The sequence below is a fragment of the Felis catus genome, chromosome A2, assembly GCF_018350175.1.
Source record: "Felis catus isolate Fca126 chromosome A2, F.catus_Fca126_mat1.0, whole genome shotgun sequence".
NCBI classification, from domain to species: Eukaryota; Metazoa; Chordata; class Mammalia; order Carnivora; family Felidae; genus Felis; species Felis catus.
The window spans coordinates 166705612-166726650 of record NC_058369.1 but is presented as its reverse complement, the minus strand read 5'-3'; the positions used below and the strand labels follow the sequence as shown (position 1 = coordinate 166726650).

The following is a 21039-nucleotide window of genomic DNA, read 5'->3' as shown; positions in this document are numbered from 1 at the left end:
CGAAGAGAATTCGTTCTCTGATGACGCTACCAACCGAGTTATGTTTACATTTCAAACAAAGGTTCAGAAGACCGACTGGAAAAAAGAAAACAGTCTGGGAATTAAAGTTTGGGGCAAGAATGTTCTAGAACGCAGCACTAACAGCTGTGTCCGTGGCTAAAATTAAATACACGGATCTGATTCTTAGGTGGAAACCTAAATTACAAAGCACATCACCGAATTCCATAAACGAGGGAACCGGGGGTGGGGGCTGGTGGGGGGGGGGGGGGCAGCCCATCGAGACACCAAGACGGACACGACCACAGAAAGGCACCTCGATGTCAAGAGCTAAAACGGTATTTTCCAAAAAGATCAAACATAGGGAAGCTTTTCTTACGATATTTGTTACTTTGACATTCAAATCTTTGCTTTAAAAACTGTTTAAATTCCCTAAATAAAATTCATCAACAGGACATAAAGATATTAGTTTTGCTACTAAATCAAGCATAGCTAAGAATACCATATTTTGGCCTAAGATTTTAGTTTTTAAAAATAATTTTAACGAATCCTATGAAAAATAGGTTTAATATTAGGCTGTCTAGAGTTCTGATTTTTTTAATTAAAAATTCAAGGTATTATCACTTAATACAATTTGTAGGCATACTAGTTCTAAATTAAGAATTTCTCAAGGTTTCATAAAATTGTCAAACAAAATGGACTTTTAAGAAAGTAAAGCTTGCCACTGTTGGGGAAGAGAAGGAACACCTCAGCATTAATACTAACTGGATACTAACTCCTTTAAAACTTGGAAATCTAGGGGTGCCTGGGTGGCTCAGTCGGTTAACTGTCCACCCGACTTCGGCTCAGGTCATGATCTCAGGGTTCACGGGTTCGTTGAAGCCCTGCGTCAAGCTCTGAGCTGTCACCTGGAGCCTCCTTCGGATTCTGCGTCTCCCTCTCTCTCTGCCCCTCCTCCTCTGCTGGCGCTCTGCCCCACCCCCTCACAAATAAAATAAAACATTAAAAAAAATTAAAACTTGGAAATCTAGTGGTACTTCTACTGACTGCCTTTTTTACTCTTTAGTCCATCAAGTAGAGCTTAATTCCTATATACTTATATACTTAAATGAGCATGATATAATGCACGTTATATATCAATGAAAACAAGTAAAAAATTAAATAACAACGCCTCTCCACACAACTCATTTTATGTAGGGTTCATCATTACCTGAATCAGTAGACTTCCTCGGCACACAAAAAGATCTGAATCACAGAAATGTACTGAGCAAAGGGAAGTTCACTGTCATCTCGTCTCTCCCCAGCCTAAGCTCCTCTAATGAACCCCCACTGTCCCCAGGACAGGTGGCGCTCCTGGTGACAGCTTCATACCGCTCGCTCGTGTTTCAGGACAACCCGACCCGTGTCTGCAGATCAACTTCTGCACGGAGTCCTACTCCTCCTGTGCCCAGGAGAACTGGCCGAGCCCTGGGCCTTGTTCACGGGAAGTGTGGATGCAGAGTGACTGAACGAGTGACACGGCAATCCTATACTGAGTTACAAGACTACAGGGAACTTCACTTAGCTCAGATTTCTGTGATTCAGATCTTTTTTGTGTGCCAAGGAAGTCTATGATTCAAAGAGACTCCATGAGGATTCTGAAGTCAGGTTTCCTAATGCGAATGTTATATCAACAGGGGGGGGGGTGGTGGAGAGGAGAAGGCAGGAGGCAGGAAGAGTGTCATTTTCCAAAGTAAAATTCAGTTTAGCAAAAGTTAATAGGACAGCCCCCAGGGCACACCACCACCACCACTAGGAAATCTCCCAGGGGCTCTGTTAGAACACAGCAATACTATCCCCACTGATTGCAGAATTTTACTCTGGTCACAACTGGCTTATATCGCTATGCTGATCTGTTTTATGGTTTGGGATTAAGCACTAGGCAGAGGCGCGAGGCATAAAGGAGAAACTCACATGTTCACAAAACTACATTTACACAGACAGCAACCAAGTTTAGTCCAGTAGTAGAAAAGGAAAAAAAAAATTTATTCAAAAAAGATCTGGTGTACGTAAAAAAACAGCAGATGGCCCAGAGTTGGTCTCCATTCCTAATATTTTAATGAACTTTTAAAAACATACTGCCTCTAGTATATTTCCGATTTTTTTTTTTAATTTTTAAGTAATTTCTACACCCAACATGGGGTTCAAACTCACAACACTGAGATCAAGTCACACGCTCCAACGACTGGGCAAATCAGGCACCCCACCTCAAGTGTATTTTTTAAAAACAGATTCCACATCTGATTACTTTCCCTAAGGAAGATTGATTACAGAAACAAGACCATAAGTTCACCGTAAATTCAGCTTAAGATCTAGCATTTGGGGCTTAAAGAAAGACACAATACACACTAAATAACGATAAATAACTGAGCTAAAGAAAAATCTCTCCTCTCATATCATACACATGACTAATCTGTACCCAACTATTTCCTATAGCCCATACATACTTTCCATCTCAAAAACAGTAACAAAACAAAACTGACATGTTGCAGAAACTTTTCCAAAAGCAATTCAACAGTACTCACTACCCTCAGCGCCCTGTAACAGTACTCATGACCCTCAGAGTACTATATATATACATTCAGTTTCAGGGTGCCCAGCCGGCTCAGTCAGTGGAGCTTGTGACTCTTGATCTGGTGGTTGTAGGTCCAAGCCCCATGTTGTGTTTAGAGATTACTTAGAAATAAAATCTTTAAAAAATAAATTAATAAGTTCAATTTACATAGAAACTGTCTCCTATTATCCGCTTATAACATCCTCCAGTATTATGCACTTTGCTTCTTCTAGGAGAGGATACAATCACATTTGCACAATTGAAAAATACAAGGAGCGCCTGGGTGGCTCAGTCAGTTAAGCGTCCGACTTCGGCTCAGGTCATGATCTCACGGTTTGTGGGTCCGAGCCCCACATCGGGCTCTGTGCTGACAGCTCAGAGCCTGGAGCCCGCTTCGGATTCTGTGTCTCCCCCTCTCTCTGCCCCACCCCTGCTCATGCTCTGTCTCTCTCTGTCTCAAAAATAAATAGAAACATTAAAAAAAAAATTTTTTTTAAGAAAAATACAAGTAGATGAAAACTGCAATTATTCTAATTTTATATTAGTAAACACATTTTTATAAAAATATAAATTACATACAATATCGCTGTTTTTAACTAGCTTTTAGAACATTATGAGTCACTTAAAGGAAAAATTAGTTAATATAAGGGAATAAAACCAGTAAGAATCAGTTATAGAAACCATGCCATAATTCATAAAAAACTACAAATCAAAGAGGTTTCTAAAAAATACTCTGAATCTTAACTACTGATTGTATTTTTGAATCATCATCTGCCTATACACCTAGAACCTTCATTAAAACCTTTCTGTTAAGTGCCTTCTATAAACATGCTATCTACTTAAGTATCAAAGGTAGAATCAAATACATCTTTTAGATATTTCCTGAAAATCAGATTTAGTCTCAACAAAACTACATCTGTTTTACACACAAACGATATTAAAATTTTATGGTCCAGTCCATTTTTCTTCAACATTGGTTTCACAAAGAACGTATCTTCCTTGATTTAATGAAACCAAGAACTAACAACTCTAACCCAAAACTCAGACAGAACAATGTACTTAAACAGATACATTATTTAATGGACGTTATTCTTCTGGTTAGGATAAGCAAGGAAAGCACACTGCAAAGCGTGGAGTGGGAGAATGTGTGCGTTCTTTTAAAGAAAGTTGAAAGAGAAAAACCTTCATTTTAAAATATAAAACCAATAGTTCATGAAGACTTTTGAGATTTGGGTTTTTTTTTAAACAAGCAGAGTTCTCATGAGTACTCCCTAGAATCTCACACACGTGCCCACACGTACACAACTTCACACGTGTGTGCATGCACGTGTATGTGTGCACACACACACACTCAAGGCCCTTTCTCACTGAACACAAGGCAATAATGAAATCAAAATGCATACTCTTTAACATGAAAAGCATTGCATGATGATCCTAATTCAACAATTTTACAGTTAAACCAAATTAATTCCATTCTCAGAAATCCATTGGCGTGTAAGCTGTTAACAAACATTTCCCGCTACAAAAACCATTGTCAGTATTTACAAACCTCGACCCTTATTTTGGTTGGAACCACCTGTATTTGCTGCATTAGTGTCTCTTAGTAAACACATGCTCACCCCCTCAGACCAGGAGGAGCAGCTGCTACTCACAGGGAATCTCTGCGGCCCCACAGCAGGTCTCGGCTGGCTGGGAACTGGCAGCAAGGGCACTGTGGAAAAACACCTTTTGTTACAAACATGGTTCACTTCACAAACAAAACCCACCAAAAAAGAAATACACCAAGTCTAGTATCAAACATGCATCATGCGTCAATTACATGTAACATATGAAGTTTACCCTTAAGCTAAGTGCTTAGTGTTTTACAAGCCCATAAAAGGGAAAGAGAAAGCAGGACGCTTGTCCCCATACAACAGCATATGCAGAAGCTTCAATTTCAACAGGGAATTTCTATTTAGAATTAAAATGTTTTGCAATGAGAGAAGAGATTACTCCTCTAAAATAAAAAACGCCTTTTGTGTTTCACATCCATATCCAAGCTATCCAGACTATCTAATCCAATTACATTTTCTGACTCCAATCAAATACAAATTCAAATCTAAATCCTCTAGAATCATGAAAAAGAGGGAGGGAGGGAGGGAGGGAGGGAGGGAGGGAGGGAGAGGAGGGAGGCAGAGAAAGGAAAACACACATACCCATGGTACTGTTACAAAGAACAATCTATTAAACAATCTGTATGCCAAGATTTTGTTTGTTTTTGGTTTGTGTTTTTAAACAAGCAGAACACTCCAACAGATCTACCAGAAGAACATGAAATCACATAATTCTCAAACAGACATTTTATAGAAGGGAAGAAGCCACGTGTTATATACCCTGGGGCTAAATCAGATATGTTTACACTATTTAAAAGGTATGTTACACTGAACTTGATTTTGAAGGGGGAAAAAGAAACACCGCCCGAGCAGGGACTGCCACAGCGTAGTGTGCTGCATTTTTCATTAAAATGTGCAGCCAGATACATCTAGTAAGCTCTCAGGCTGTCAGCTGTCATGGGTTGAGTTGTGCCCCCCTCCCCAAATGCATATGCCGAAGTCTCCGACCCTAGTACCTCCAAACGGGACCGCGTCTGGGCAAGGGGCCTTTAAAGAGGGGATTAAGGAAAAATGAGGTCATGTGGGTGGGCCTGGATCCAGTATGACTGGTGTCCTTATAAGAGGACAGACCACAGACAGACACACACACACACACACACACACACACACACACACACACACACACACACGGAACAACTGGCTACATGAGGATACAGAGAAAATAATGGTAGTAACAGTAACATCACATACCATATTTTTAGTTTAAGAAATGTCTGGTACATGAGAAATACACTTTTCCAATGACTTTAGAATTGGAATGCTAAGATCAATTTTATTTACTATAAATACTCAAGGAACTCTATATATTGAGACTTATGATGAGGGTCATACTTCCACAGGTCCAATTTAAAGTAATAGTGTGGGGTCACCTGGGTGGCTCAGTCGACTAAGCGTCCGACTTCAGCTCAGGTCATGATCTCGCGGTTCATGGGTTCAAGCCCCACATCAGGCTCTGTGCGGTCAGCACGAAGCCTAGAGCCTGCTTCGGATCCTCTGTCTCCCTCTCCCTAGGCCCCTCCCCTGCTTGCTCACTCTCAATCTCTCTCGAAAATAAATATATCTATATTTATATTTATATTGTGTGTGACAGAAAGAAACTTACTTCAATAAAATGCAAAATGGCTCAAGTCCTTCTGCTCCTTGAAAGCCTAATCCAATGAGTCAAAACTTCAAAATGAGAGGAGGTCAATTTGAGAGACTTTACGTAAAATAGGATGCAGCCCCCAACTCGATACGGCCTCCTACAAGGCACTGGGGGATAAATCGATTTATCTAGGGCAAAATATTAGATTATGAAATGGAGGAAGAAACAATTAGAGTATCTCTGACCTCAAAAGATTATAATGAAAGTGAAGAAGAAACTACGTATTAAACAACATAAAGACAATGGTTCTAAAATTAAGTGCCAAATACAAAGTACCCAGACTTTCAAGCCTATGTGCCACTTATTTTTAAACTTCGGATTTAAACATCAATTCCTATCGGATACCCAGATGCCTACAATACAGTGAAAAGATTAAAAAATTTAAGTCTCTTTAACGATCTCTGGGGAGAAATCTGATTATAATTAACAGATTCCTTACACAGAAGCCTTCTTTTTAGTCGGCCTTTTTTTTTTTCTTTTTAGTAAACGGTAAAAAGCAACAAAAAAGAAAGAAGGGAAAAAGAATAAAAGTTAACAGAGGAGCACATCTGAGAACACGTGATCAGAAACCCAGCGTGGAGAGAAGGCCTTGGTTTGCCAAGTGTCCCTCAGGAGCTCCGTGGTCCCCCGGGGCTCAAAAGCAGACAGTCACTTCCACCAGCTGCCTTCCTCTGCACCATGAGCACAAGATAACTGAGAACTTGCACTGCTAGCAGAACCTTGAACTTGGAATATTTGATATTTAACCTTTTTCTTGCTATTGACTAAACTGGTTGAGTTTTCGATTCATTACAACAGTTTTTAATAGGGTAAAGGCTGGAAAACAAGTTAAATTTCCATCAAAACTGGTTAATTATCATATGGTGGAACACCCCTCACCCTTGAGAATATGCACCATGAGGAAAAGATATGCTTACGCTGTCACTTTCTCACGTGCCTTCCAACGGCCTAAGTCTCCGTGAACACAGGGCTAGTCTACGTCACATGGTCACATGCACAGCGGACGGCCTTGCCCTCCGGGAAGAGCCGTGGTTTCTACTTAAGCTCACTCGCTCACACTGAACGGACCATTCTTCGACGGTGTTCTGCGGGTACGCCAAGCTAGCAGTCTCTGCTCTCTCCCCACGCGGGCGTATCTCAGGATCGAAGGTGCGTTCAAGAGAAGGAACGCCGGCTCTATGGCACCCAGCTTCGCGTGGAAACTCTTCGGCTGGTTCTGAGCACTGAAAAACTACTGTCAGAAAGCTGACCTTCTATCTGCCGAATCAGGGGCCGTGCGGTGCGAGGCCTGCGCTTTCAGGCTGCTAACCGTGAGGCACGCGACTTTCCTACCTGAAGACACCTTGGGGTTTCCTTAGAGCTTCCCAGTCTGCACGTCTCACACTAGCGATTTTTATCAGGCTGAAGAGAATCTGTGCACCTTGCCAACTGCCGGGTCTGCGCTCAGCGTACACGAGGAAATACACGAAAACGGATGCGACCTCAGGAGAACCGTTCCGACAAATCAGACCGACGGCAGCTGCCTGTCTTGGGAAGCCGCTGTGGGAAGGGCTCCGTCACTGAGCCGTCCTCCCCCTTCCCACGGGCACAGCTGCCGGAGGAGCCGCGGGCGGCGCGCTAGGCACGGGGGCCACCGCGCTTCAGTGCCTTGAGGGCGCAGAACGCGGGCGGAGGCCGCCGAGAGATCCCAAAATAAGGTGGGGGCGGGCGGAGGGTCGGTTGGGGGTCAGGGACGGGCTTGGACTCTGCCTCCCTGGCCTATGGAACAAGAGCAGTCTCCCATAACGCGGACCCCACGCCCTAGGCCAGCCTGCCCCCGTCACTAACACCGACGTCGCTCCAAGGGCACAGCACAGTCTCAGACACCTCCAGGCCGCTGGCCTCCTCCCACACATCAAGTCCTATCTTGGGCTTCTTTCCCCAACTTCTGGAACTCTGGGATTCCAAGCGCAGTGTCAGGAGAACGCACGGTGGCCTCAGCCCTCCCCGCCGTCGCTCAAAGGGAAGCAGAACGCTCCCAGGGACGGGCCACCTTCCTCCCGCGGGAGGGCGGGGTCCTTCGAGCCCGTCAGTGCTGTTTCGGAGCCCGGAGCCCGGCGTGGGAGCTCACGTCGTCAGGGGAGTCACACGCCACGCCCGCTGCTGTCGGGCTCCCGTGTCCCGGAGCTCAGCTCCCATCCCACCACGAAGGCACCGGCCCGCTCCTTCGTCTTGGCAGAGGCCGTGCTTCCTGCACCCTGCCTCTTGGGTCTCTGACTGCGGTCCCTCCACCTCACTGCGGCCACATCCAAGGCCCGGTCACGGTCAGTGACCCACTTTCCCGCAGTCCCTACGCAGCCCCTCCTGCGTCCCAGTGACTCCACCTCCCTTCACTCGTTACGCGCAACGCCACCCTCTACTGCTCTGTCAACACCTCGACTCCAGTGAACGCGACACTGTGTCCACACCACCCCACCACGCTGCGGCCTGACTCCGGGCTCACGACCGCCCAGCCTACCACTCGGCACCCCCACCTGCCACGCCCCGCACATCCACTCCTCTACTCCCCTGGAGGGGGACTCCGCGTCTCCTCTCCCCGCCTCAGACCTGCGACGTTCCTTCACCCCCACCTCGTGGCGCTTCGCTCCTTCCAGCCCGCCCACGTCAGGGAAGAGCTCCAAGACCCCTCCACCGCTCGGCCCCCCACACCCCTGCACGCCCCCCCCCAGCCCCACCCCCACCACGGCCCTGCCTCTGGGCACTGGGTCCCGGCCAGGACGAGTCCCCCTCACCTGCATCGACAACTCTTCTCCTTCTCAACAAGCTGCTGGCTTTCCCATCTTAAAAGAAAACACCTTCTCTCCGCCCGCTTCCTCCTGCCAGTTACCATCCAACTTCTGTTTTAGCAAAACACCTTCAGAGGTGCCCAAGAGACGCCCTCCCCTGCCTGTGCCCCCACCTCAGCGAGGTGTGCGCGCACCTTCCCCGTCTCCCCACGACCACCCTCTCAAGACCCCCACCGCCCCTCCGATGAACACAGTCGCCAGCCCGCGATCCCCATCTGCCCCCCCCACCTGCTCCGCCGGCAGGGCCCCTTCCGCCAGCCCCCATTGGCCACTCTCCTCTGAGGCTCGTCCTCCATGACCTTCGGCTCCCTCCTCCCCGCCCTCTGCAAACCGCAGGTCAGACACCCCTCTCTCTTCTGGGCCTCTCACCGGACGCAGGCTCCAATTGACCTATGGGCCAACGACAAACTTGGAGCCTCGGGCCCTGGTCCGGACTCTCACTCTGGCACGGAACATTTCACACGTCCACAGCAGGACTTTAGTCCTTCCCTGTCGCAGGTGATGGCTGATCCATCCCTCTGATTCTCAGACCCCCTGGGCACCATTTCTGCCTCCTTTCTCACAGCCGTGCTGTCCCTCCCCACGTGCCACCAGCCCTGCCCTGTATCACATCCGGCACGTGACTGTGCTCCACCATCGTGCCGGCGCCCCGTCCGAGCCCCTGTCACCTGTGACCTGGGTTAGTGTGGTCGCCTCCTCCCCCCTCGCCACCCTGCCGCGCTCTCCCTACGTAGCAGCGACAATGGTCCTCTCGTAACAGAAAGCGGGGCCCTGTCCTCCTCTACTCAAACCCCTGGTCACAGCCCCTACTGCTCAGAGGCGAAGCCGAGGCCCTCAGAACGGCCCGGGGTCTCACATGACCGGGGTCCCGCATGTCTTCTCTGCTGTCATCAGTCCACTTGCGGCAGGCCGTCTCTTTTGGGTTAATTCCACACACGAGGCTTGGCCTCATCCCAGATTCTCACTCGTCCCTCTGCCTGGAATAGCCTACCCTGAAACAGGGACATCACGGGCTCCCCGACCTCCTTCAACTCAGCTCTGTGACGAAGCTACCCGCGTGACCCCAGCTAAAGCCGCAGCCCACCCCGGGCCCTGGCTCTGCTCCACCTCTGTCCTCTGCCACGCCACGTAACGTTCCTGCCGTTAGGTTTACTGCTTACTTCGTGTCCCTGTCCGCCGGAAAGCAAGATCGCAGCCGCACAAAGCCTCCTCGGCTTCTCTCAGCGATAGATCTCAGATGTCAGAGACGGAGTGTGCGGAACAGATGCGTGAAGGCAGGCTCCGCGTCACCGGCTCAAAAGTAGCTTCCTAGCCTCAGGACACGTGTCCGCGACAGTAACACTCGAGGCGAGGCACTTCAAAATAACGCCTGAGGGACGCGGAGCAGGGCGCTCGCCACGCAGACGTTCCCACCGGGGAAATGATGAGAAACACCAACTCCGGCGTTCCCACAGCTACCTCTGCCGCCCCGGAAATTCAGAGGCCGCCCAGGGCTTTCCGCTAAGTCATAAAGTAAGAGGTACAGACGTTTCAGCAAATGAGTCTGGCCCACCAAGCTGGCACGTGCCCGAGGGGGCGGGGAACGGACCCGAAGAAGCCGGCTGGTCCTCGCATACCCGCCGGCGAGAACGACTCGGCCGCGGCACCCCGCGACGTCACCAGGGCGGGGGGAGACACGTACCTTGCACAGGCGTCACCACCGCCCCCTTGAAGTGGGGGTTTATGTGGATGTTCTTGGGCTGCTGCGGGGTCACCGGAGGAGGGGTGATCATCAGGCGCGGGGCCTCCATCTGGGGCGGCACGTGCGCCCCCTGGGGAGACGGGGCGTGCTGCGGGTGCTGCAGGGGCAGCAGGGGCTGCAGCGGCTGCTGCTGGAACAGGCTCCTGATGGGCTGCTGCTGGGGCGGCGGCGGCGGCGGCGGTGGCGGTTGAGGCTGCGCAGGGGGGATCAATCTTGGAGAGTGCGTCTGAAAACCACCACAAAGAAGACAAATGCACGGCAATCAACGTTTGGAAGAGAAGTAGAAAAAGGCTACTGCCCTACAGATCTGCGCGGACCCCAGCGTGAGAGTCACGGCTCACAGCGCTTCCCGGCTAACGGCGTGTAGGAAGCAGCAGGGCCGCGCCGTGCTGCCCGGGCCCAGGGAGGGGGCCGCTCGCGACGGGAATCCGTCCCGGGCACGCGGAGGGCGGCGGCGGCGGCCTCAAAGGGACTCTCGTGGATTCCAAAAGAACAACTTTCGGTGCAGCCACTGACGCTGCCCGGAGGTGAGCACCGCGCGGCACACAGAGCCCAAGCCGCCCTCGGACCCCGCGGCCATGCGGCCGCTGTCCCCGGAGAGTGAAGAAGAAAGTCGGGCGTGAGACACCGAGCTAGAAATGAGGGCTGTCCTCGGGGAGGACACAGGCCTAGCGAGAGCCTGACTCCCCTGCGGGGCGGGAGAGAGCTGAGAAGGTGGCACCTGCACCAGAAAGGAAGGAGGGAAAGAGGGGCGCCAGGCAGGGGACTCGAAGAACAACCCAGAAGCAGCAGCGGCGCGGACACGCCTGCTGGGAAACTCGGGAGACCAGGGCGGCCGCAGCCACACACACCCAAGACGGGGGAAGGCCGGGTGTGAAAACAGACGCTCGAGGCAGTCAAGCATCTCGGGGTGATTCCATCCGACAGTCACGAGAGGAGGAAACCAGCGACCACGGCCGTGGCCACCGAGCGCCGGGCCGACCCCGTGTCTTCGGCGCCTACCGAAAGGTCGGTACATGAAGTAAGCGGCCGATGCCCGACGTCGCCATCAAGTGGGTCCCCGTCACTGTGCTCTTCCAAAGCAGCTGGTGAGCTGCAGAGCCGGAAGTGGGGTCCGACAAGCAGAGTCCACACGTCCTGCCTGTGAGCACCGGGCCGCCATGCCGCACACCGTGGAGGCCGTGAACTCCAGCTCCACACGCATGGCGGCACACGCCACGTGCAGGATGGGGAATTACGGATGGGGACGTGGTGGACGTGGGACGGACGTGGGACGGACGTGGGACGGACGTGGGACGGACGTGGGACGGACGTGGGACGGAGCAGGCGGACCACTCAGCAGGCCACGGCCGGAGCTGAGTGCAAGAAAAGGCCAGGGTCTGACGAGCAGTAGGGAAGACACATTTCAGAGGAACGACGAGGATTCGGAAACCAGAGCGTATATGGCCTTGGTCTCAGGGAGGACTCTTCCAGAGACATTCCAGTGCTAGCCTGGGTCCTCAGCTCTCCGCACTCCCGGCATCCAGAAGTGCTCCCTCTCGGGCCTCACGCCGCCGGGTGTTGGGCACACCCCTGCACTGTGAGTAGGGATCCAAGCCACCAGGGAATCCCCACGAGGAGCACGCTGACAGAGGCTCATGAGTCAGATCCGAACTGAACGGAGGACGGGCACCGTGCTGGCTCCTTCTTCACTCAAGAGCGTGAAGGGGTGCGAAGGAAATGGCGTGCTCTCATCGAGCGGAGCGGGGGGGGGGGGGACCTGGGAGGCGCCCACGTGGAGGGGCACGGGGCAGAGCCAGGAAGCGCACGGAGGGGCTCGGAGTGCGCCGGAGGCGAGGGCTCGGGAGACGCAGGTGCGCACAGCGAGGGCAGGTGGCAGGAAGGACGCCGCCGCCCAGCAAGAGCTCTGACCAGAAGGAGGGCGGATGAGAGGACAGCTGAAGGGGGGAGGAGAGAGAGCACAGCGCAAGCCTCAGGCGCTCCTCCCTGAGGAGGAGCTCGCCGTGGACACCCAAGGCGCCAGGGCACAGCAGCCAGGAGGCGCAGGGGAGCAGTGACTCTGAGAGCACAGTCAGGAAGGGAGGAGAGCAGAGTCCAGGCGGCAAGGGACCGACCTAGGAGGAGACGGACTGACACAAAGCCACGAGCAAGCCTTTGACTCATTCTTCCCACAAGAGTCCAGACAGACCGCTCTGGGGTGCGAGAGTGAGCGGGGTCAAAAGCGCTCGTGGTCGCAGGTGGGAGCGAGCTCAAGTTCATCCCCGACAGCCCTGGTCTTCCCAGGACACGGAAACTTCACATCAGTGTGACCAGGAGACGCGAGCACAGAGCTTCCAGCCCAGAGCACCATTAGGCCGAGCAGGGCCAGCCATAGGCCCGTCCCCAGCTCCCCGTGGGCTCCAGAGCTCTCCGTGGTCACGAAGCTCTGGGGACACGACACCCCTGGCAAGGGCCCCGGTCTGTCCTCCACTCGGCTAGGGATGCGCAAGCGCTCCCAGCCCCGCTCGGTCGGCCCCTCTGAAGGACGAAGGATGCTGGCTGGGCACGCCTCCTGTCCGTGGGTGCGAAGTTACCTCTCCGGGATCACAGAGACACAGCTACACAAAAACAAATCTCCCGTGTGGCTGTTCCCCTCTCCCCCAAGGAGGCCAAAATCACTGAATTGGCTGTTGAATACATGGCAAGTGGAGGCTGGGGCAAGGATAAGGGATGGGGAAGAAAAAGAAATCCAGTCCAGCCTTTTTGCCATTGGAGAAGCTTAAGAACAAAACAGGTGTGTGAGCAAACAGCAGTTATTAACATCGTCAGCTTCTTTATGCTGTAATCAACCCACCTACCTCTCTCCCCTTCCTGCACCTCAAAACGGAAATTCCCATGCAAAAACAGTTAAGTTACCTCTTCTCCCCTGTTACATTTCACAAATGGATGCATGCTAACACTTACCAGTTCTGCACAGAGGCAAAATGTGGCTTTCCCCTAAACTCAGATAAAAATGGAGGAGGGACATGTGGCAGACACAGTGGACACATACTTGCATTAAGCAAATTTGTCCTTGGAGATTGGCTTCTGAAGGAAAGAGCCATAACATCCTAAAGCGAACTAAAAGAACATAAAAATCACTTTAATCCTTCTTTACCTCTGCGATATCTCCTCTTTGAAATGCACAGGAAATTCAACTTCAGCTGAAATCACAAGGATGTGAGTATGGATAGCACAGGACACTTACTCTAAGAGAATCTGCTCCGATTTAAGGAGAAACCGATGGGAAACAGTAGCCATTTTTATAAAATGAACAGTGCTACCTGGATTCTCCACGTACAGTCACTGTTTTGAGTGCGGGCACTCAGGACAAGCAGGGAGAGGACGGAAGCCTGGCTCCTCTGGGGCGCCTGTCCCTTGAGGACATAAGCCTCTCACTGCTTCTTCCTCCGTAAGTACAGAGTGATTTCTCACTGCCCGACTACCAGGAGGGGACGGAATTTATAAGGACACAGGTGACAGCATACCATAAAGAAACTTTTGCCATCATTCCTCGCGTTAAACTTTAAGTTCAGACTCGGTGATACACACAAAGTACGAAACCCACAAAGGCACATTTTCATTTGTTCTAACGTGTTGGGCTATCACAATAAAACCAAGAATTACCACGCCAGGAGGCTGCGTCGGAAGCAGGGCAGGTCTGTGATCTTTTATTCTTGCTCGCTCACTGCTCTCTCTCCTCTGGTCTCCCATTCCACGACACACTAAAGAGCTTCCTCTCCTTCCTCCCCGCCTCGAGCCATAGCGTCCCTGCTTATGCTGTCGCTCTCTCTCTTCGAACTCAAGCAACGCGGCTTTGGCTTCGGCTGAAAGCTCTATTTGAAAAGATGCATACGTGTTAGAAATCTTCAAACGGCCTAAACTCGATACACAGGGAGAAAACAGGGAAGACACACGGGACAAGGAAACCCCGAGACAGCAAGGGTCTCACCCACAGCAGGGAACTAAACCAGCAGCGAGCGGGGTTCAGCGCCCGGGAGACACCCGTTAAATGAGGACATGCTTTTCCCGGGGAGGAAGACACAAGGAGCCTCCGCCAAGTTCAAGTCTTTTCGTTGGAGACCACAAAACGGTGCAGAGGGGAGCTAAAAAGAAGGGCCTGAAGTTCGGTTTAACCATTGCCCTCAAACTGCCGCGGACACTTTCTCTTTCACGGACAGCAGACAACGCTGGGGAGGACCCGGGCCCACCAGGCCCGCCCCAATACAATTTCTCAGTGAGACCCGCCCAAGTCTTATGAATGCACCGTGGCACACAGACTCAAGATAGATAAAAAATCAATCAATCAAATAAATTCCTGTTTGTTCTGATTTAAGCGGAACTATTAACGGCATCACTTGGAAATCAAATAATTAATCTCATACAGTGGAAAACTCATTTCATATGATCATTTCAGATTTATTTAAAGAGACCTTTACTCTGTGAAAAAAGGCTTACACCCACGCTGTCTGATACAGAAGCTATCGCAAATGAGAGCAGAGCCACAGAAGAAAAAAAACCCATTAATGCAAACACCTGTGGGATGCCCAGGAGACCCTCACCTCTCTGACCACTGCTTTAAGGATATAAAAACATGGACGCTGGCCCTAAGAAACTTCAGCTGGCACCTTATTCTAAATCCCTAAAGGAGAAAAGCCGACTCACTCAAATACGGTTCCTTTATTTTAGAATACTATGTAAACTGTGGTATCTCACGTTAACAAATGTGTACCTTGTAAAGGTTTCACTGAATCCCGAGGGGCGTTCTTACTTACACCTTCTTCCAGAGTGAAGGACAAATTTTAAACATTACCAGCTCTAGCTCCTATCTCAGATTCCACAATCATCTCCAAACTCTTCCAAAATCTCTTAAGCCACATTTCATTTTCTTGATATTGTTTCTATGGTATTCCCCTCCCCTTCAAATAAATCTGACCCCATTCAAAAGAAAATTTAATCTCTTCTTAACAAGCACAGACTTTTATTCTCATCTTGACTACATGACCGGTTCACATACACATTTTATGCGGTGAATCAGCAATTATTTTTCTAGTGGTTCTAAGTGTCAAGATTGATTTCACTATCCCCAGTAATAAAATGGTTTCAAATGACATCTTTAATCAGCAAGTAAAAATGCTTTCCTCCAATTGAGACAAGCTGTCACAAAAGGTCACCAAAATATGACAGGATGGAAATTACATTTGTAACTTCAACTGAAATGTTAATTTCCTCTTAAGTGTTTTCTGAACTATGTCCATATTCTAAAGTAAAGAGATAGAGTTCAATGTAACAAAGTTTTACACTGTATTGCCCTAAGATGTGCTTAGGGAAAACATCTGCATACAAATAATTTTATAACAGCTGGATTAATACATAACGAGTCAATATTTGCAAAATACACAGCTTATTTAGCGGAACGGAAACAAATGATAGTCTGAATTTTTTTTTTACAAGAGAACTTGAATGAAGAAATTTGTAAAACCCTTGCTTGTAATACAAGGACCATCAAGTACCCTCCTGCTGGCACTATCAGTCTTGGACTGTTTGTTATTAGATGAAAATACTCTTTCCCACAGATCCTCTGCCTTAAGCAAAATTAACTACGGACTTTATTTCAAGAGAACATTACGTGGACATAAGAATGTTCTTTAGGCTAAAGCAATAAAATGTAATTTAACACATTACGTGTGCCAGCGAAACTTGGACTATTGCCAAATCTAGATGCCTACTCCTAGATTAATGGACAAAAGCAGGCCTAAGATAAATGTTGTCTTGCACGCACTGCTGTCCTGCTTCCCAGGAGAATCTCAGGCCCACCTCGGTCAGGCCAAAGGCCTGACTGCTCTGAACCTCTGTGCTGAGGCTTTAGGAAAACCAGTCACTGACACCCACTGTCCAGAGGTGGCTTCTGACATTTCCATCCAAAATCTGTCAGTCCTTTACATATGTATGTTCTAGAAACCCTGCTCAGCTGGGTTTCCCAAGTGAGTGAGGCCCTCATACCTTACGGCATCCTCTGTGTGTAACGAGTGACATCTATCTGCTAAGCACACAGCTTTGTGCCACCCTCGGGGAAACTAAGAAAAGGTTTAGTTTCCAGAATGCTGGCTGAGCTCCTTACTTAAGGTCGTAACCTACACGAAAGCCCAAACTCTACCTGAATTCCAAATCCACATCAATGACTATATACAAGGTTCTAAAGCTGCCAGACTGTCATACATAGGAATCCAAGTTCTTCCTCATTTAGGGACGGCGCTACCTGTGTGGACACGGGAAAGACTAAGGGAGACCCACACCTTGTTAGGTTCTAGCGGGCACTGGCTGTCCACATGCAGCCCAAAGGGTCAGAAACAGGGGGGCCAGAGGACGATCTCATTCTTCTTTTAAAAGAGTGGAGTGTTCTCAACATTAATCAATTATATCACAAAATAATTTTTATTTGTATTAAAAATGTTAAAGGACACCATTTGTCAAGAAATACATATTATAGGAAACAACATCTGGACTCTGGTAGCAAGGTATTTTAATTCCATTACAAGGAGTGGGTGGACAGCATTATACAGTCAAATACATGTAAGGATTTCTGTACAGAACCTGAACCTGACGTCTCTCTCGCCAGGAGCACGCAGATAAACTGATGGGTAAAACACAAATACTGTAGCAGCTTCTCTTTCTCAATCAGTATTTTCTTATGCACAAATTAACCTTTCGTTGGAGGAGGGGGATCAAGGTAATGAGAGCTCACTGTTTTAGAAAACCAATCTTTACATAGACAGAAAAGTCCCTTTGGTTTGGGGAATAAGCCTGAGTTAGTAAAAGCTCGTGTTTCAAACACTAAGCTTCCTTATGCAGGGCTCACAAGTATGGAGCATTTAAGCACCATTTTCACCTACCTTAGTACCTGGCCGAATTTGCACAAACATACTTAAGCCTTATTTGTTAACGTTTAAAAGAAACGGTTAAATGTCTACACTGTTTATGCTGACGGCCCCTCTGCCTCCAAGGACTCCAGACTCTCTCCCCGCCGTATTTCAGGTCTCCGGCTTGCCTACCACTAACCCCTTCAGGCTCCATCTCTCAGGAGGTACAAATGACCCTGAAAACAGCAAAACGAGGCAAAGGTCCTGAGACACAGGAATTAAAGCGACACAGAGAGCGAGCACGAGCAGGCCGGACACCTTCAGATGTGAGGTCAGTGCCTGGGGCAGGTACAATGCAGAGAGAGGGCCCTGGCTGAGGCCGGGAGGTGGCCAGAGACATCAGGTTCAGGCAAGGATGTAACATTAACGATTCCTCCTGCTGAAGGATACACTGTGTTCTTCCCCCACCCTTCTGTTTCAAGACTTCCGCTCATCTCCTTTCACCCAAGGCCAACTTCAGACCTTCCTTCTTAGAAAACTCATGTTGTCCTGCTTCAGACAAACTGGCAACTTTATAGCATAACTAGAGAAAAAGGCAGGGAACTCCTGGGCCAAAAGGTAGAGGAACTCAGAGGGGAAAGAAGCAGAGAACCCAAGAGTCTAGGGCAAGCTCTCCATAGAGCTCACTGAGTGAGGGAACATGGCAAGAGTGGCTCCCTCACAACTGTTAACCTGCACGCCTCGGGAGCTCAGTGTCCTCGTGCACAATTCACATCTGCCGCTCATGGACACACGCTCGTGTTTCCAACTAAAAAATGGCTGATAATGGTTTAAGAAGAAATAAACGTAGTCACTGGGGGTTAGTTTCCCGATTTTCATTTTGACCAACACCAGGAAGCAGGTGAACCCTGTCCTTCCACCCTCCCACCTGCCTCCTGGAATTCGGTACAAAATCCCAGTGGTTCTCAAAACCCGGGTTCCAGAACAGCAGGCGCAGCAGCACCTGGGAACTCAGCAGAGATGCAACTTTCTTGGACACCCCCTGAAACCTACCGCATCGCAAGAGCTGGGAGTAGGTCTAGGAATCTGTGTTTTAACAAGCCTTCTAGGTGACTCTGCTGCTCACTCAAATCTGAGAACCACTGCTTTATCTCTGCAATGGACACTGGAGAAAACAGTTGCGGGACAGGGTCGGGTCAGTGCTGATGAAGGCTCTCTGCTGGCCTGCAACGGCCTGCCGCAGACCTTCAAAAGCAGCGTTTGTTCAAAATGATTGTTCAACTGACTACGTCTGAACGATCTTATCTCCTCAAACACGGAGAGGAGTGGCAGACGGAAAAAGAAAACACAAAAACAGATGGTTATAATGACACTAACAGGTACAAAATACAAACTGTCTAGTCCTGAATTAGCCCTAGCAACCTCGTGGTCTCAAGAGGGGTCAAAGGGCCGTCCCCACACACCTTCCCAGAGCCGGCCAGGAACTGCGTAACATGCACGAGAGTGGGTCTAGGCCATCGACTCCAAAAGAAAAGCTATTAAAAAAATAAGCAATCAAATATTTTATTCAAACATTTTTAATCCAGAAAACAGTCATTTTTGTAGAATGACTTCTACAGCACCATAACTCAGCTCTAACCTCACACAGACCGTCCACTCTCTGGACGGCCATGCATAATAATCTATGAAGTCAAAAAAAAATTTTTTTAACCTATTTAACTAATCATAATAGTACTATGGAGGCAGTTGAAATGGGAGTGAAGAAGGATGGGAGACAGGCAAAAAAAGTTACCCAAAGTTTCTGGAATGTTCCTTCTCTCTCTAGTTACATCTGAGAGCCTAATAATTGTTCCTTCTTTCCTTTCAGTTTTGAACCGCAATCGTCCAGATTCTTCATCATCATCATCTTCCTCATCGGATTCTTCTTTTACGTCCTTCTGTAGTTCCAAAGTCTCCATACCTCCCTACAATGCAGACACACAAAACAAAAACGGAGACTGAGTTCACAGTCTTTTGAATTCAACACTGAAGCCTGATTTTATATATATAAGGTTCTTTATATTTCAGATGTAAAGATGCTGCAAAATGTTCTGTCACAAGGCCATGTGAAACCCTAAACCGATACGAGAAACAAATGACTTCAAACATTAAAAAACACGTTGGAAAGAGTTCAATTCTTGCTTGTAATTAACAGACAAACCCTATATAGACTGTTACTTCTACTTCTGAGAGAAAACTCGCGAATTTCAAAAGTCCCTGCTGGCCTCAAGTCTGACCCAGACGCCAGCAAAAGTCCATGTATTCCTTAAACCAACACTGGAGCTTTAAGACTTTTGGGCACATGTCCCCCTGTGGAACTTACATTCCAGGAGAACCCACTCCTTTCCGGTCACACAGGCTCGATGCTTCCGGTAACTCCTGACCCCATCTGCCATGATTTCCAAACCTGTTGCTACGTTGCTTAGTTTTTCCAGCCTCCACCTGCTTCCCCCCTGCGCTCTCACCCTAGTGCTTCACTCCACCATCCAGGGTCTGCATCGCCGCCTCTGGCCCAGATTTTACTGCAACAACACAACTTTTTTTTTCCCCAGTCACACTGAAACCAGCTTTTATCTCCTATTTTATTATGTCAGTATTCCCACAAAAATACTGCCTAATCTGGTACCAACTGAAAGTCATTTCTTCATCAACAATTCTTCCTTTATCACAAATGTTCCTTTTATGCCACTGATCACTTTTGACCTTTTACTTGGTCTCAGTGACCTACTGGGAGAGAATAAGACAGGTACTTACTGAGTGCCAGGTTCACACAAATGCTTTTTGTAAACACAAGAAAACAGAATTTGCCCCTCTATTCTCATGATTCGTTATTTTAAACGTGCTTTACTCTTAACAGAAACAAAAATGAACTGCCTCATTAGAAAATGCGCAAGAAAAAATTTAACATAAACCCAAAAGACAACTGTTTTATATTCTCCTCCCAACATTTTCCATGAAAAAAGGTCAACTACAAATGCACGTACTCACTGCTGTGAATACTGCAAGTCTCTACACACCTTCAGGAGTTCAAATGCCTGAAGATACAATGACGAATGTATGACTATATATTTTAAGCCTGATGACAGTGACGCTACCTTTCAGTACTCTGACATTTAGTATAGCACGGAATCTTAAAGCACCAAAGTCTTGGTATTTTGTCAGTTTGATATTTGATATTATTCCCGCCTTCCTGAATATCTGAAACCAATGAGTAACACTTGCGAAGGGCCCAGCTGGGCCTGGGCGGCACTCCGCTCCACTCAAGGGTAAGCTCACGGACAAAGTGCTCTTCTCCTCGTCCGTCCATATGCTCCAGAGCAGTGCTTCTCAAATGTCATGTCCACACCCATCACCGGGAACCCGGTTCTGATGCAGATCATGACTCCACGGGGGGCCTGAGACTCTGAATTTCTAACATGCTCCACGTGAAGCCAACACGCTTCACAGACCATGCTTTTTGAGTAGCCAGGCCACAGAGGAGGGAAAGGAATGGCCACCAATAAAGCAAAGATTCCATTTATTACAAGAGTCATTCCTAATTCAACCATTAACAGTAATTTCAGTTTTAAAGACCTTCCAACCAGTTCAATGCACAGCATGACAATACGAAGCTAATAAAGGGTATTCTGCAGCCAAATCTCCACCTAAGAAATCTCAAGAGAACAAGGA

The 21039-nt window shown here is 48.7% G+C and overlaps 1 protein-coding gene across 16 annotated transcripts in view; it reads right to left on the bottom strand.

The window, feature by feature from the left end:
- RBM33 (RNA binding motif protein 33) overlaps positions 1-21039 on the bottom strand; it is a 139101-nt gene that overhangs the window by 59743 nt on the left and 58319 nt on the right. For all 16 annotated transcript variants that reach the window (XM_045053288.1, XM_023250789.2, XM_045053285.1 and 13 more), the window contains 4 exons: positions 19124-19295; positions 14099-14307; positions 10394-10679; positions 4243-4301 (listed from right to left, as the gene is read on the bottom strand). In XM_045053288.1, coding sequence (XP_044909223.1) covers positions 4243-4301; positions 10394-10679; positions 14099-14307; positions 19124-19295 — 726 coding nt within the window. The remainder of the gene's footprint in view (positions 1-4242; positions 4302-10393; positions 10680-14098; positions 14308-19123; positions 19296-21039) is intronic.